The 13,224-nt window shown below is 45.1% G+C and overlaps 1 protein-coding gene across 7 annotated transcripts in view; it reads right to left on the reverse strand.

Annotated features, from left to right (window-relative positions):
- The window catches only part of rims2a (regulating synaptic membrane exocytosis 2a), a 155,735-nt gene that overhangs the window by 19,398 nt on the left and 123,113 nt on the right, over positions 1 to 13,224 (reverse strand). For 5 of the 7 annotated variants that reach the window (XM_086310518.1, XM_086310512.1, XM_086310513.1 and 2 more), the window contains one exon: positions 5,920 to 6,164. In XM_086310518.1, the coding sequence (XP_086166644.1) occupies positions 5,920 to 6,164 (245 nt within the window). Of the gene's footprint in view, positions 1 to 5,919; positions 6,165 to 8,339; positions 12,808 to 12,855; positions 12,945 to 13,224 lie in introns of those variants that run through there. The other 2 variants (XM_086310516.1, XM_086310519.1) reach the window with 2 other exon arrangements.

The following is a 13,224-nucleotide window of genomic DNA, read 5'->3' on the forward strand; positions in this document are numbered from 1 at the left end:
CACAGGCGTTTCAGAGAATATGGCAGCACATCCAACCGGCCTCACAACCGCAGACCTCGTGTAACCACACCAGCCCAGGACCTCCACATCCAGCAGGTTCACCTCCAAGATCGTCTGAGACCAGCCACCCAGACAGCTGCTGGAACAATTGGTTTGCACAACCAAACAATTTCTGCACAAACTGTCAGAAACCGTCTCAGGGACGCTCAACTGCATGCCCGTCGTCCTCATCGGGGTCTTGACCTGACTCCAGCTCGTCGCCGTAACAGACTTGTGTGGGCAAATGCTCACATTCGATGGCGTCTGGCACGTTGGAGAGGTGTGCGCTTCACGGATGAATCATGGTTCACATTGTTCAGGGCAGATGGCAGCTGAGAATGTCCCAGTTCTTGCATGGCCAGCATACTCACCGGACATGTCACCCATTGAGCATGTTCGGGATGTGCTTGACCGGCGTATACGACAGCGTGTACCAGTTCCCACGAATATCCAACAACCTCGCACAGCCATTGAAGTGGAGTGGACCAACATTCCACAGGCCACAATTGACAATCTGATAGACTCCATGCGACGATGTGTTGCACTGCATGAGGCAAATGGTGGTCACACCAGATACTGACCGGTTCTGGGTCCCCAGACCCCCAATAGCGCAAAAAACTGCACATTCCAGGGTGGCCTTTTGTTGTGGGCAGTCTGAGGTACACCTGTGCACTACTCATGATGTCAGATCAGCATCCTGCTGTGGCACACCTGTGAGGTGGGATGGATTATCTCAATATAGCAGATGTGCCCACTACCACACATTTGGACTGATTTGTGACCACTGTTTGGGAGGGATGGTTATATTGTGTATCTGGAATGAATTTTAGGTCTCTACGTCCATCCCATGGGGAATGGGAGCAGTAACAAAGGTGTTGCGTTTATATTTTTGTTGAGTGTAGAAGAAAGGATCCATCCATCCATCCATTTTCATCCGCTTTGTCCGGGGCCGGGTCGTGGGGGCAGCAGCCTAAGCAAAGAGGCCCAGACCTCCCTCTCCCCAGCCACCTCCTCCAGCTTATCCGGGGGAATACCAAGGCATTCCCAGGCCAGCCGAGAGATATAATCTCTCCAGCGTGTCCTGGGTCTGCCCCGGGGCCTCCTCCCGGTGGGACATGCCTGGAACACCTCACCCAGGAGGCGCCCAGGGGGCATCCTTGTCAGATGCCCGAACCACCTCAGCTGGCTCCTTTCGATGTGGAGCAGCAGCTGCTCTACTCTGAGCCCCTCCCGGATGGCCGAACTTCTCACCCTATCTCTAAGGGAGAGGCCAGCCACCCTTCGGAGGAAGCTCATTTCTGCCGCTTGTATCCGCGATCTCGTTCTTTCGGTCACTACCCACAGCTCGTGGCCATAGGTGAGGGTAGGGACGTAGATCGACCGGTAAATTGAGAGCTTCGCTTTTACACTCAGCTCCCTCTTCACCACGACGGACCGGTGCAGCGTCCGCATTACTGCAGCTGCAGCCCCAATCCGTCTGTCGATCTCCGGCTCCCTTCTCCCATCACTCGCGAACAAGACCCCGAGATACTTGAACTCCTCCACTTGGGGCAGGAACTCATCCCCGACCCGGAGTGGGCACTCCACCCTTTTCCGGCTGAGAACCATGGCCTCAGATTTGGAGGTGCTGATCCTCATTCCCGCTGCTTCACACTCGGCTGCGAACCGCTCCAGTGCGAGCTGGAGGCCCTCACCCGATGAAGCCAACAGAACCACATCATCTGCAAAAATCAGAGATGAGATTCTGAGGCCACCAAAGCGAAAGCCCTCCGCCACTTGGCTGCGCCTAGAAATCCTGTCCATAAAAATTATGAACAGAACCGGAGACAAAGGGCAGCCCTGGCGGAGCCCATCACCCACCGGGAACGAGTCCGACTTATTGCTGGCAATGCGAACCAAGCTCTTGCAACGGTTGTATAGGGATCGAATGGCCCGTAGCAATGGGCCAGACACCCCATATTCCCGCAACACCTCCCACAGGACACCCCGAGGGACACGGTCGAATGCCTTCTCCAAGTCCACAAAACACATGTAGACTGGTTGGGCAAACTCCCATGCACCCTCAAGTATCCTGGAGAGGATAAAGAGCTGGTCCAGTGTTCCGCGACCAGGACGAAAACCGCATTGTTCCTCCTGTATCCGAGGTTCGACTAACGGACGAACTCTCCTTTCCAGCACCCTGGCATAGACTTTCCCAGGGAGGCTGAGGAGTGTGATCCCCCTGTAGTTGGAACACACCCTCCGGTCCCCTTTCTTGAAGATGGGGACCACCACCCCGGTCTGCCAGTCCACAGGTACTGCCCCTGATCTCCACGCAACATTGCAGAGGCGTGTCAACCAGGACAGCCCTACAACGTCCAGAGCCTTCAGGAACTCGGGGCGGACCTCATCAACACCAGGGGCTCTGCCACCAAGGAGTTGTTTAACTGCCTCAGTGACCTCGCCCCCGGAAATTGGCGGGTCATTCCCCTCATCCCCAGACTCTGCTTCCTCCTCAGAAGACGTGTCAGTGGGATTAAGGAGGTCCTCGAAGTATTCCTTCCACCACCTGACAATTTTCTCAGTCGACGTCAGCAGCGCTCCGCCAGCACTATACACAGTGCAGGTAGAGCACCGCTTTCCCCTCCTGAAACGTCTGACGGTTTGCCAGAATCTCTTCGAGGCAGCCCGAAAGTCTTTTTCCATGGCCTCTCCGAACTCCTCCCACACCCGAGTTTTTGCTTCAGCCACTGCCCGAGCCGCATTCCGCTTGGCCTGTCGATACCTGTCGGCTGCCTCCGGAGTCCCACAGGCTAACCAAGCCCGATAGGACTCCTTCTTCAGCCTGGTGGCTCCCTTCACCTCTGGTGTCCACCATTTGGTTCGGGGATTACCACCACGGCAGGCACCAACCACCTTGCGGCCGCAGCTCAATGCAGCAGCTTCGGCAATGGAGACGCTGAACATGGTCCATTCGGACTCAATGTCCCCAGTCTCCCTCGGATAGAAGAAAGGATAAAAAAATAAATTAACATAATAAGTCAAGTTGATGAATGATTGAGTGGCAATGCCTTACATGATTGCATGTAAAAGCCTAATAGTGTTTTTTAAAAGTATTTCAAAATTTACATTTAAAGTTAATGTAAACTATCAAATAAACTCAACAATTCGCTGTTGCTTAGTAACAACATAGTATAACAAGAACGAAAACCTCTGCCACTCTCCGGATAGTGTTTACTTGTAAGGGAATGATACTGTATTTTCTATATATTCATTTTTGTTAGCCTGTCCTGTCCAAGGTAGTTGGGATAGGCTCCAGCCCCCCGTGACCCTGACAAGGATAAGCCGTAGAGAAAGGATGGATATATTCATTTAGTCTTCTGCGTGTGGTAAAAAAAAAAAATCAGATAAGGGTACCGTGACAGATGTTTAGGTTGATTGCACAAACATTACGTAGGTTGAAATTTACTGATTTGTAAGTAACTGAACATGAATATCTTGAGCTTAATATTCAATATTATACTATAGTATATATAAAAACAGGCAGCTCGTTTTATTTCTCTCAACAATACGTTCTTTGATGATATAAAACATTTTTTAACCAATAGATCATTGAGTGGAGCTTGAAGACCTTGGTGGATGTGAGTCAAATTAGAATGACTTGTTAACGAGACCCCACTTTACACGTTTTATCAGAATTCATTCAAAACTTTTCGAGCTATCCTGCTTAACGACACACACAAATACTGCCAGAAACATAACTTCATTGCAGGAGGTAATTATTTCTTCTTAACATCTAATTAACTAGTGATTAAAAAGCATTTCTTGATGCATTACTGAACCTGAGCCTGAATTAGAATCAGCTTAACTGGCCAAGCATGCAAGGACTGTGACTGTTTTCAGAATGAACACAAAGAAAAAGAGAAATAAACTCATAAAATTGACTCCCATGTGTCCACTGTTTGCTTTGTACTGCTCACTCAGTTCCTGTTACAACCCCGAGAACTAAGAAAGTAAATTTCCATCACTTCAGGTAGCATATTTATGCAGCAGTTAGCAGTTGTTGGTCTAAGCATATTGAAGCACTCCTACTTCCTGTAAAGTGTACCATCTTGCACTGTGGACCGAGAGAATGACGACTGAGAGCCAGAGCTGCCAAATTTGTACACACTACTCATGGCGGTCACCTGGGAGCACATCCATTCCACCTGACTAACCAGTGTTTGTCAAAGCCAGAGTCGTGCTGCTTGGCTGATCTACCCATCCCCCATTGGCACTGCACACACAACCCCCCCCCCCCCCCCCCCCCCAAAAAAAAAAAACAAAAAGAAAAATCAGCCATGCTTTTGAATGCACCTTTGAAACGGGCAAAGAGCCTCCCAGCACAGCGCACAACAAAGTAGGACACAAGGCAACTTAGCAGTGTACGTGCTGGTGCAGAAACAAATACAGATACTGAAAGGGAGATGCATGCACACTCTTACTAACTCCCTCTGATGCACTTAAAAGCAATGAGTAAAATATTGATAGCCCGAGGAGGTCCGGGCTGCTCAGTATGTGCTCTGTACGCACTAGGAAAGAAAGTATGTTCATGTGTCTGCTAAAATGAGTATCTTCAAAATCTGTATCCATATAAAAGTCAGAATAAATGCCATTTGTTTCTACTGGTCTCAAAATTGAACTTCAGAGGGTTCATCTTATTCAGCAACAAAAACCTTCTTCATTGTCAAAAACATTAGCATCTCCTAGCTATTATACGATAAAAATCGTATAATAGCTGCAAAGACGGGCTAATTGTCATATTGATGTGATTAACAGTTAGTACCGTTATTAACCCGCAGAGATAAGGCAGCAGCCCATGTGCCAGTTAAATCACGAGCCAGGGAGGGGTGGGGGACAGCACAACGCCATGTGAGCGTACCATCTCTCCACTTTCTCGCTCGTCCCTCCTCATCATACACATGCATTCACCCCCCTGCTGTGGTATTGGAGAAAGCGCTAATGGACAGAAGTGATTACTGGCCACCTTAAGGTTGAATAGGCGAGATGAATAGATACGGTCACAGCCTCGCAGGGGGAGTGGACGAATTGCCTGACCTTTGCATGAAAAGACCAGACTCCAATCTGTCATCCACAAACTTCGCTGCACACCACCTGCTAGGCTGTTTTTTCACACTGTGTGGCACCAGGTAATGAGCAATTTTGAAAAGAAAGCAAGATGGAAAAAAAACCAAACCCAAAAAACAGAACACCTTGCAAAGTGTAGAATAGCGAAAGCCCCTTTTCCACAGCAGAAAAATACACATTACTACTTTCAGCTACAACACACCCTTTCTTGTTCATATCTCGCACGTGCACGTGGTCTCACATGTTCTCACGTGCACCCGGAAACAAATACAACTGCAGATGGCAATAGTAAAAAAAAAAAATCACAGTCAAAAGAGCATCAAACGAAAAAAATGTGACAAATATTGAAAATTGTGTTTTAGTTGTGTTTGGAAGGATCAAATCCAGTTTCCCAGAATGAAAACATGAAAACACAAATTTGCACATCATAAGCACAACAAATGAGCAGCTTTGGGCTCGGAAAGGACAACTCAAACTGAGTAAAATATCAAAGAAAAGAATAAAGGGAGGTAAGCAAAAAGGGGAGAGAGGAGTTGAATTCACTGTTACCTAGAGAAAAGAGAAAACATTGTTAACAGTATTTTCTTCAGCTCAAAGCCCTTGCACTAAAAAAAAAAAAGAAATCTGAGGGGAAACTGGAAATAGAAGAATTAGTACTTGGTATCAAGAACAGAGCGAGACGAAGCAAAGTCAACACAGAGACAACGAGAGGCCACGGGACAGATGCAACACTGAACACTGGGAGCACGCTGGCTGTGTGACTGGATGCCCTACCTGTTTGGCTGAGTTGAGAGGTACTCCGGCTCTTGCGCGACATGCCAACCATGGCCTGCATTTTGGCACCAATGCTGGAGCGCCTCTTCTTGTCGTCAGTGCCTACCGTGCCAACCGCCGTGTCCGACTGACTGCCGTCCGTCTTCTCCAGGTTACACATATCGCCACTGATGCTTGTGCTCTTGGTCATGTTCATCCCACCCGATGAGCCCATCTGCCTGTTTTTCATTTTGGATGCAAAGTCACTGTCAGCCACCACCATAGATGGGGGGGAGGGAAGGGGACAGGTGAAGACAGAGAAGAGAGGACAGGGCAGAGAAGGGGAGAGAGGAAGCCAGTGGAGGGGGATGTGAATGGAGAGATGATGGAGGAGGAAACAGAAGGAGAGGATGGAAGAGGAGAGGAGAGGGATAGTAGATGACAAGGTGTGGGGTGAAAAGGAGAAAAGGACAGAGTTCAGGTACAGGAGTTCATGACTTACAGTATAGATGAGGTTAACACTGATGTAGTGTATATTCTAAAGCCTTTTCATGCAGTGAAAGACCAACCATAGCCTACTCTCCAGCTCTGTAAATGGGTTTGTAAAAGTTTTGAAGCCGTTTGGGAAATCGGGAGTAACATAGAGTTAATACTCTGCATTTTATCTGTTAGGTTATTTCGTTTTTTGATTTAAGATGTCTAAAGACACTAATCAACTAAGACTCTGGTATTATTCTGAGTATTAATTTAATAATCAAAGTATTAATTTATTAAATGAAAAGTTCACGGACATCCACAAGTAGGTAAGAGTTGTGATCAAGCGCTCAAAGCTGCACACAGAAAAGTTGCCTGTCATCAGCATTATTCTCCAGCTCCTGCAGTTTGAAAGGAAATAGGCCAGTGTTCAAATGAGGGTCCTATTTTAGCCCTGCCAGTAAAATTATCTTTAAGAGACAAATTACATTCTGTATCATAGGCTCTGAATTCTTAATGGGATAAGTTACGTGTAGCACCCTCATTAATTTAAGTGTCTGACCTCCATCATGTAACTGTGTTGCAAAGACCACTCATAGAAAGATGTGCTGGGTAAAACGGGAAGGTTTAATACATTTTGACGGCTGATTCCATCAATTAATTCAATCGTACTCCAAATTTCACATATATCAGACACTCTGCTGTATTTGATAAACGCTGGAGTTTATGTCTGATATGGTTGCGACATCTCATTATCCTGCGTATGAACACAGTGGTGCTTTTAGTTTAGACAATCAGCCGTGCCTAAACATCAGCAGTCGACCAGGCCTTCGTCTGTCTCACGCACATTCTCATGCAGTTAGCTCATAAACAACATATGGAACCGTCATGAATGTGTGAGCACGTAGTAATGGCTGCTCATGTCACTCCTTGCTATGCTGGCGTGGATAGTATACACTGGCACATGCGTATCCTGTTTTGGCGGTCTGCACTTCATATTTTGTTTTTCAGCTGCTGTTGGTGAAATAAATCAGGTGTGCTGTTAAAGAGCACCTCGTACCCCAGCCAGCAGTAGCAAACCTTTTGTTTATACCAGTTCTAGCACCAGTGGCTTCTGTTAAGTATCAGCCTGTGCTTCAACACATAAATATTGAATGCTTATTGGGAGATTAGCGCCTTTGATCGGTTATTGCAGCCCAGAGGCTTTGAAGACGACTCCAAGCGCTCGGCCGGCACCACGGGCCCGTGTGCTACAGGTGACATTCTAAAATATGCTCTTTCACCATCATCGCAGTGAGGCTGCATTTCATCTGCTCCTCACACGGCGATCGCGCCGCTTCTTTCATTACATCAGCACAGCAGCGAGGTCAGGGGGGATCGTGGCCTCTAACAATGATTGCCAGCTGAGGTTAAAATGCATGAGCGCAGAGCTTTCAATTAGAAATTTATGTTCTGTAAAATATTTAGCAACACAAAATAGGAAATGAGATGAAATGTATTCTTCTGATGGAATAAATGTCTCGTCTAATTCCCTACTTGTCTAATAGAACACACAGTGCCTGTCACCACGTTTATATCAAAGGCAAACTTTAATCCTTCTCTAGGAGGATGGCCAATAATAATATTTAATCTAAAGTGATGAACACTGCCGGTACGTGGACACATTCTACCCATTATCGGAACAGATGAATTATACCCAAACCACTAAGGGTCTATGATGGTTTGTTCCCTAAAGGGTGAACTTGCAACTGGATTGAATAAACATTTGGCTCTAACTGAATTGACGGCGCTTTTATTTTTCGTTTGTTTGTTTTTTTGTCAAAATGCACAAACATCTGCTCTTAATGGACACACTGTTCTAAAGTAAATCATAGTCTCACGATTCTTCATACTCTCATAAACTGGTGTAAAAGGACACCTTACTTTGATTGTCCTCAATAAAAACAAGTGCATAAAATCTCTCGCACCTCCTCTCATTACAGTTTCGCCACTCTCTGAACAGGTCTTGGCACTCAATCCAGGGTTGCTGTGTAAATATGCCTACTTGGAAAACTGGGTCTCTCCAGGGATTTCTGATTTTCAACCTCAGCTCAAAGAACACAGAGCTCCTCATCATGCAGATTGCTCACCATGCATTTTCATCTAGGCCAACATGTTCCCAAAGCATAACCCAACCCCAAAATACCTTCGAAATCTTTGGTGTTGCAAAAATGTAGACAGGTTTTGCTACACAAAGCTGTCTTTAATAGGCCAATCTCCATACTGTATCATGTATTGATCATTTTTAGAAACCGATGGTAAACATTTAAATAAAGTCTTCTAAAAGGAAATGAGTCAATAGATATTAAGCAACTTTGGGGTGAAATATACATTTTATTTATTTAGTCTCACTAACAACAAGGAAGGAGCAGCTGTTATTAAAGGTGAATCATAAATGATGTATGGAAAAGTGCAGGTACCGTGGCAACCGTGCCCCAAATCAGAGCATTAGCATGCGTTCATGCCTGTCAAATTTCTTTTGTGTTTTTTTTTTTTGCAGAGGTTGCAGTGAGCAGAATGGAAGTGATTCATTAAAGTCTGGATTTCATATTTATCTTAAGCTGTAACTTGGATACGACAGTCTCATTCAGAGCAGAGATTTTCGCTTCTGTCTTCAAAGGACTAAAAACACACACGGCTATCATGATGCTCGTATGCCAAGCCTGTTTAATGTGTAGCAGATGTGTATTTACACTGTGACCTCAATACATAGGAGATGACTCATAAATAGATGTAGCTGGTGGCCATGTTTCTGCTAAATCACACTGCTTTACTACTTTCACACACACAGATAAGGAGAGCAGCGAATGCATCTTTTGTAACTTGAAGCACATCGCGTGTCACTTGCTGACTCCTCAAATCATCTCGATACATGTGATTGACTGTTTTCAGTATTCTGACTTCAAATCTGGAGGCTCTCATAGAAAAGCTTTTTTACCTATAGATATTCTCTGCTTGATTACGGTTCAAGTTCTGAGATTTGTGGCTTCAATGCCCAGTGGCACAATTGACTATGCAGTGGCATGAATAACAGATATGCTAAATGTTCTATCTCATACATGCTCTATCTCACAGATCCTAAGATTATTAGCATGCAGCAATTTTGTTTTTTCTATTGTGTGCAGCTGCAAAAATCATGACCCAGTGAGCAAACCTGAATGAACAAAACGACGCGGAGTGTTTGATTTTTTATCTCTCAAAAAGCAGAATATTGCATTACTCACAACTAGGTGGAATATCAGTTTATACTGTAGCTGTCATGAAGGAACAAGGGTTGATCACACAGATGAGAGTTGCCAGCATTTTTTAAAGTAGGACCAAATGAGCTCACTTTCAGTCAAGATGAAACACGTTGCAACTGCAGCATTGTAGCTTAAATCAAATCTCTGGGACGCGTGTGCTCAAGTCGGCTTTTTTCAAATCTCATTTGTACGTTTCCGGTGAATTCACTGAAAGTGATTACCCCGTGGTCATCAGTATGAGGTTTGTGATGTGACACATAAAAACAGGGAAATATCGAGGAGTAGCTGGAGACAAGGAGGAGGTCTGAGTCGACAAGTTGCACGTGCAAAACATGACTGCAGGGGAGCAAGTGAAGAACACGGACTGATAAAATACTGATGCAGCATCCCAACACAGCACAGCACATACAATAAAGCGATATACACAGCAACTTCAGAGCAAACCGATGGATGAGTGGGCAAAGCGTTAGGACTTCCTAATCTTCTGTTTGCACTGTATAATCCACGATCCACTGTGTAAGTACAATTTACTTACACTTCAGTGGATCTGCTCCTGTTTCTGCATGTGCATTTAGCCTCCTACGCGCATGTGCAGAGTGCACCTTCTCAATCAGACGGTGCACACTAGTGTAGAGTTAATCACGCGTGAGAGGGTGTAGCTTTTATCTTAATGTGTTTTCTGTTAAGACCGAGGGGCAGAACTAATATTGGTGAGAAGCGCTTGCTTGGATCCTGCTGTGAATGTGATTTGATGGTAAATACATCTTATCAGGAGTGCAAGCTAAGCTTCTTTCTGTTGGCCTTCCAAATAAATTTTGCTCTTGAATTTGCTCTTGACACAATTTTCAGACCTGCTAGTCCAGCACAGTGCAAAAATGAAACCACAGTCTCTTGTGGTTTACCAGGAAATAGTGTCATGTTAAATATAGTCTTAACATGTTAGAAGCCAAGCTTCTAATATGCCAAGGCAAGAAGCCAAGGCTCACTAAACATTTAGACATGAAGGTCCACTCAGAAAAACAACAGCTTTTATGATGTGTAGTAAAATATCAACAGTTCACCTAACCTCTGATTTAAATAAGTCTTCGACTTTATATTTACTGTACATCTCTATGCACACTTTGTGTGAATGTGACTATTATTATTATTATTATTATCATCATCACTTGTATGTACAGTTATACGTTTAATACAGGGAGGCACTTTGTTGAACCTCTTAGCATATCAAAAATTGATGTTTACGAGGGTCTTGCAGTACACCTTGTGGTAATGCTGGATTTACAGTACTGCATTAAATTTGTGCCATAACCTGGTGCTCACTTTCTCATAAATGTCTCATAAATATTGATCAGCAAAAGGCTGATACCTATGTGAAACATAAGGCAACAGGCTGTGATTGTATCTAGCACACTAATAATCCTAATAGTATTTTTCCATAGTAAACATGCAGTTTTTCTTGTTTTCATTGCTCTTTTTCATTGGTTCGAAGGTCTTCTCTACTTCCTGCATGTCGATAAAAGTAACTGTTGTTTAAAAGCATGAAACATGAAGAGCTCAGTTTTCCTCGTGGTGTCAGAGCATTGCAGGCATATGGTAAAAGCAAGCTCTGATTAAGTGCAGTACTATAAATTCAGGATAAAGGTTATTCTTTAGATAGTAACTGTAGAGTTCAGATTATCTGATGTGTGAACAGACTGCATGGACACCAACTGTTTTCATGTCACTGCAATTATACACTGCTCAAAAACGTTAAAAGGAACACTTTAAAAATACATTCGATCCCAATGGGATGTGTGCATGACTCACAACACTGGAGCGTGCACTTATTGAGATGACCACTGCTGTCCTGGGAGATCTCCCCCAAAATCTGGACCAGAGTATTACTCAGCTCGTCGACAATCTAAGGTGCAACTTGGCAGCTTGGACTGAGTAAAACATAATGTCCCAGAGGTGCTCTGTTGGATGTAGGTCAGTTGAGCATGGAGGCCAGTCAGTAGTATCAATTTCTTCATCCTCCATGAACAGTGTGCTTACTCTAATTACATGAGGCCGGGCATTGTTGTGCACCAGGAGGACCCACTGCACCAGTATAAGTTCTGACAATGTGTCCAAGAATTGCATCCTGATACCTAACGGCCGTCAGGGTGTGTGAGGCCTGTGGGTCCCTCCATGGATTATGCCTCCTCAGACCATCAAGGACCCACCACCAAATTGGTCATGCTGAACGATGTTACCCTTCCACGTCTGTCACATGGGCTCAGAATGAACCTGCTCTCATCTCTGAAAAGCACAGGGCACCAGAGGTGGAGCTGCTGATTCTGGTATTCTATGGCAAATGCCAATCAGGCTCCAGTGCTGAACAGTGAGCACAGAGGCCACTTGAGGACGTCGGGCCCTCAGGTCACCCTCATCATGTCTGTTTTTGATTGTTTGGTCAGAGACGTTCACACCAGCGGTCTCCTGGAAGTCATTTTGTAGGTCTGGCAGCACACATCCTGTTCCTACGTGCACAAAAGAGCAGATACCAGTCCTGCTGATGGGATAAGGACCTTCTACGGCCCTGTCCAGCTCTCTTAGAGTAAGTGGCTGTCTCCTGGAATCTCCTCCATGCTCTTGAGACTGTGCTGGGAGACACAAAAATCCTTCTGGCTATGTCACACATTGATGTGCCATCCTAGGGGAGTTGGACTATCTGTGCAAGCTCTGTAGGGTCCAGGTACCACCTCATGCTACCAGTAGTGACACTGACCCTTGCCAAATGCAAAACTATTGAAAAAACAGTCAGAAAAGATGAGGGAAAAACATCATTGGTCTTTACCTGGAAAACCATTCCTGTTTTTGAGGTTATGCACCTCTAATGCACCTGTTGATGATTCCAATACCATCATAGAAAAAGTTTAACACCAACCCACAAGTTGAACTGACTTGATGCTCTGATTAAAAAGTGTTCCTTTATCTTTTTTAAGCAGTGTAAAATATTAATGCTACTCTACCTTAGTATTGTTAAAGGTCAACAGAGCCACAGTTACACCATCATCAAGGTAAAGAGAGGAGGGTAGTCACCACACTCTGTCTTGCACGTCCTCATATAAATGTGCAAAAGACAGTCGTCCACTGGGATCTACAGCGGGATCTATACTACTGTTAGTAGTTTTCTTCATCATTGTTAGTCTACAGTTTGAAGCTGCTACACATGTGTTACCTGAGGTCAGTCTCTGAGATACTCCTTTGGTGCAAGTCCTCTTCTTTCTCCATCAAATCCTTCTGATGCTCTTCGCCTGCGTCTACCTTTCCCTCCCACTCCTTCCCCCCTCTCTGCACCCTTCCTTCTTTACTAGCCCCTCTGCCTTTTTCTCCTGCCTCCTCTTCCTCCCTCACTTCTCCTAACTGCTCATCCCCCTCCCGAGAATGGCTCCTCGATCGCAACTGGCTGAAGATGGAAACAGAGGCACAAAGAGCAGCACATGCAAAGCCAAAAGAAACAGAAAAAACAGAAAAAAACAAACAAAGCGTGAACAATGTCAACAACAAAAGAGAGACGAACACAGAGATGCAACGCAGCCATGATCAA

The sequence above is a fragment of the Aulonocara sp. 'chitande type north' Nkhata Bay genome, linkage group LG11 (assembly GCF_057382095.1).
Source record: "Aulonocara sp. 'chitande type north' Nkhata Bay isolate Kocher_YH1m ecotype deep benthic linkage group LG11, A_spYH_male_GT1.1, whole genome shotgun sequence".
In the NCBI taxonomy this organism is placed as follows: Eukaryota; Metazoa; Chordata; class Actinopteri; order Cichliformes; family Cichlidae; genus Aulonocara; species Aulonocara sp. 'chitande type north' Nkhata Bay.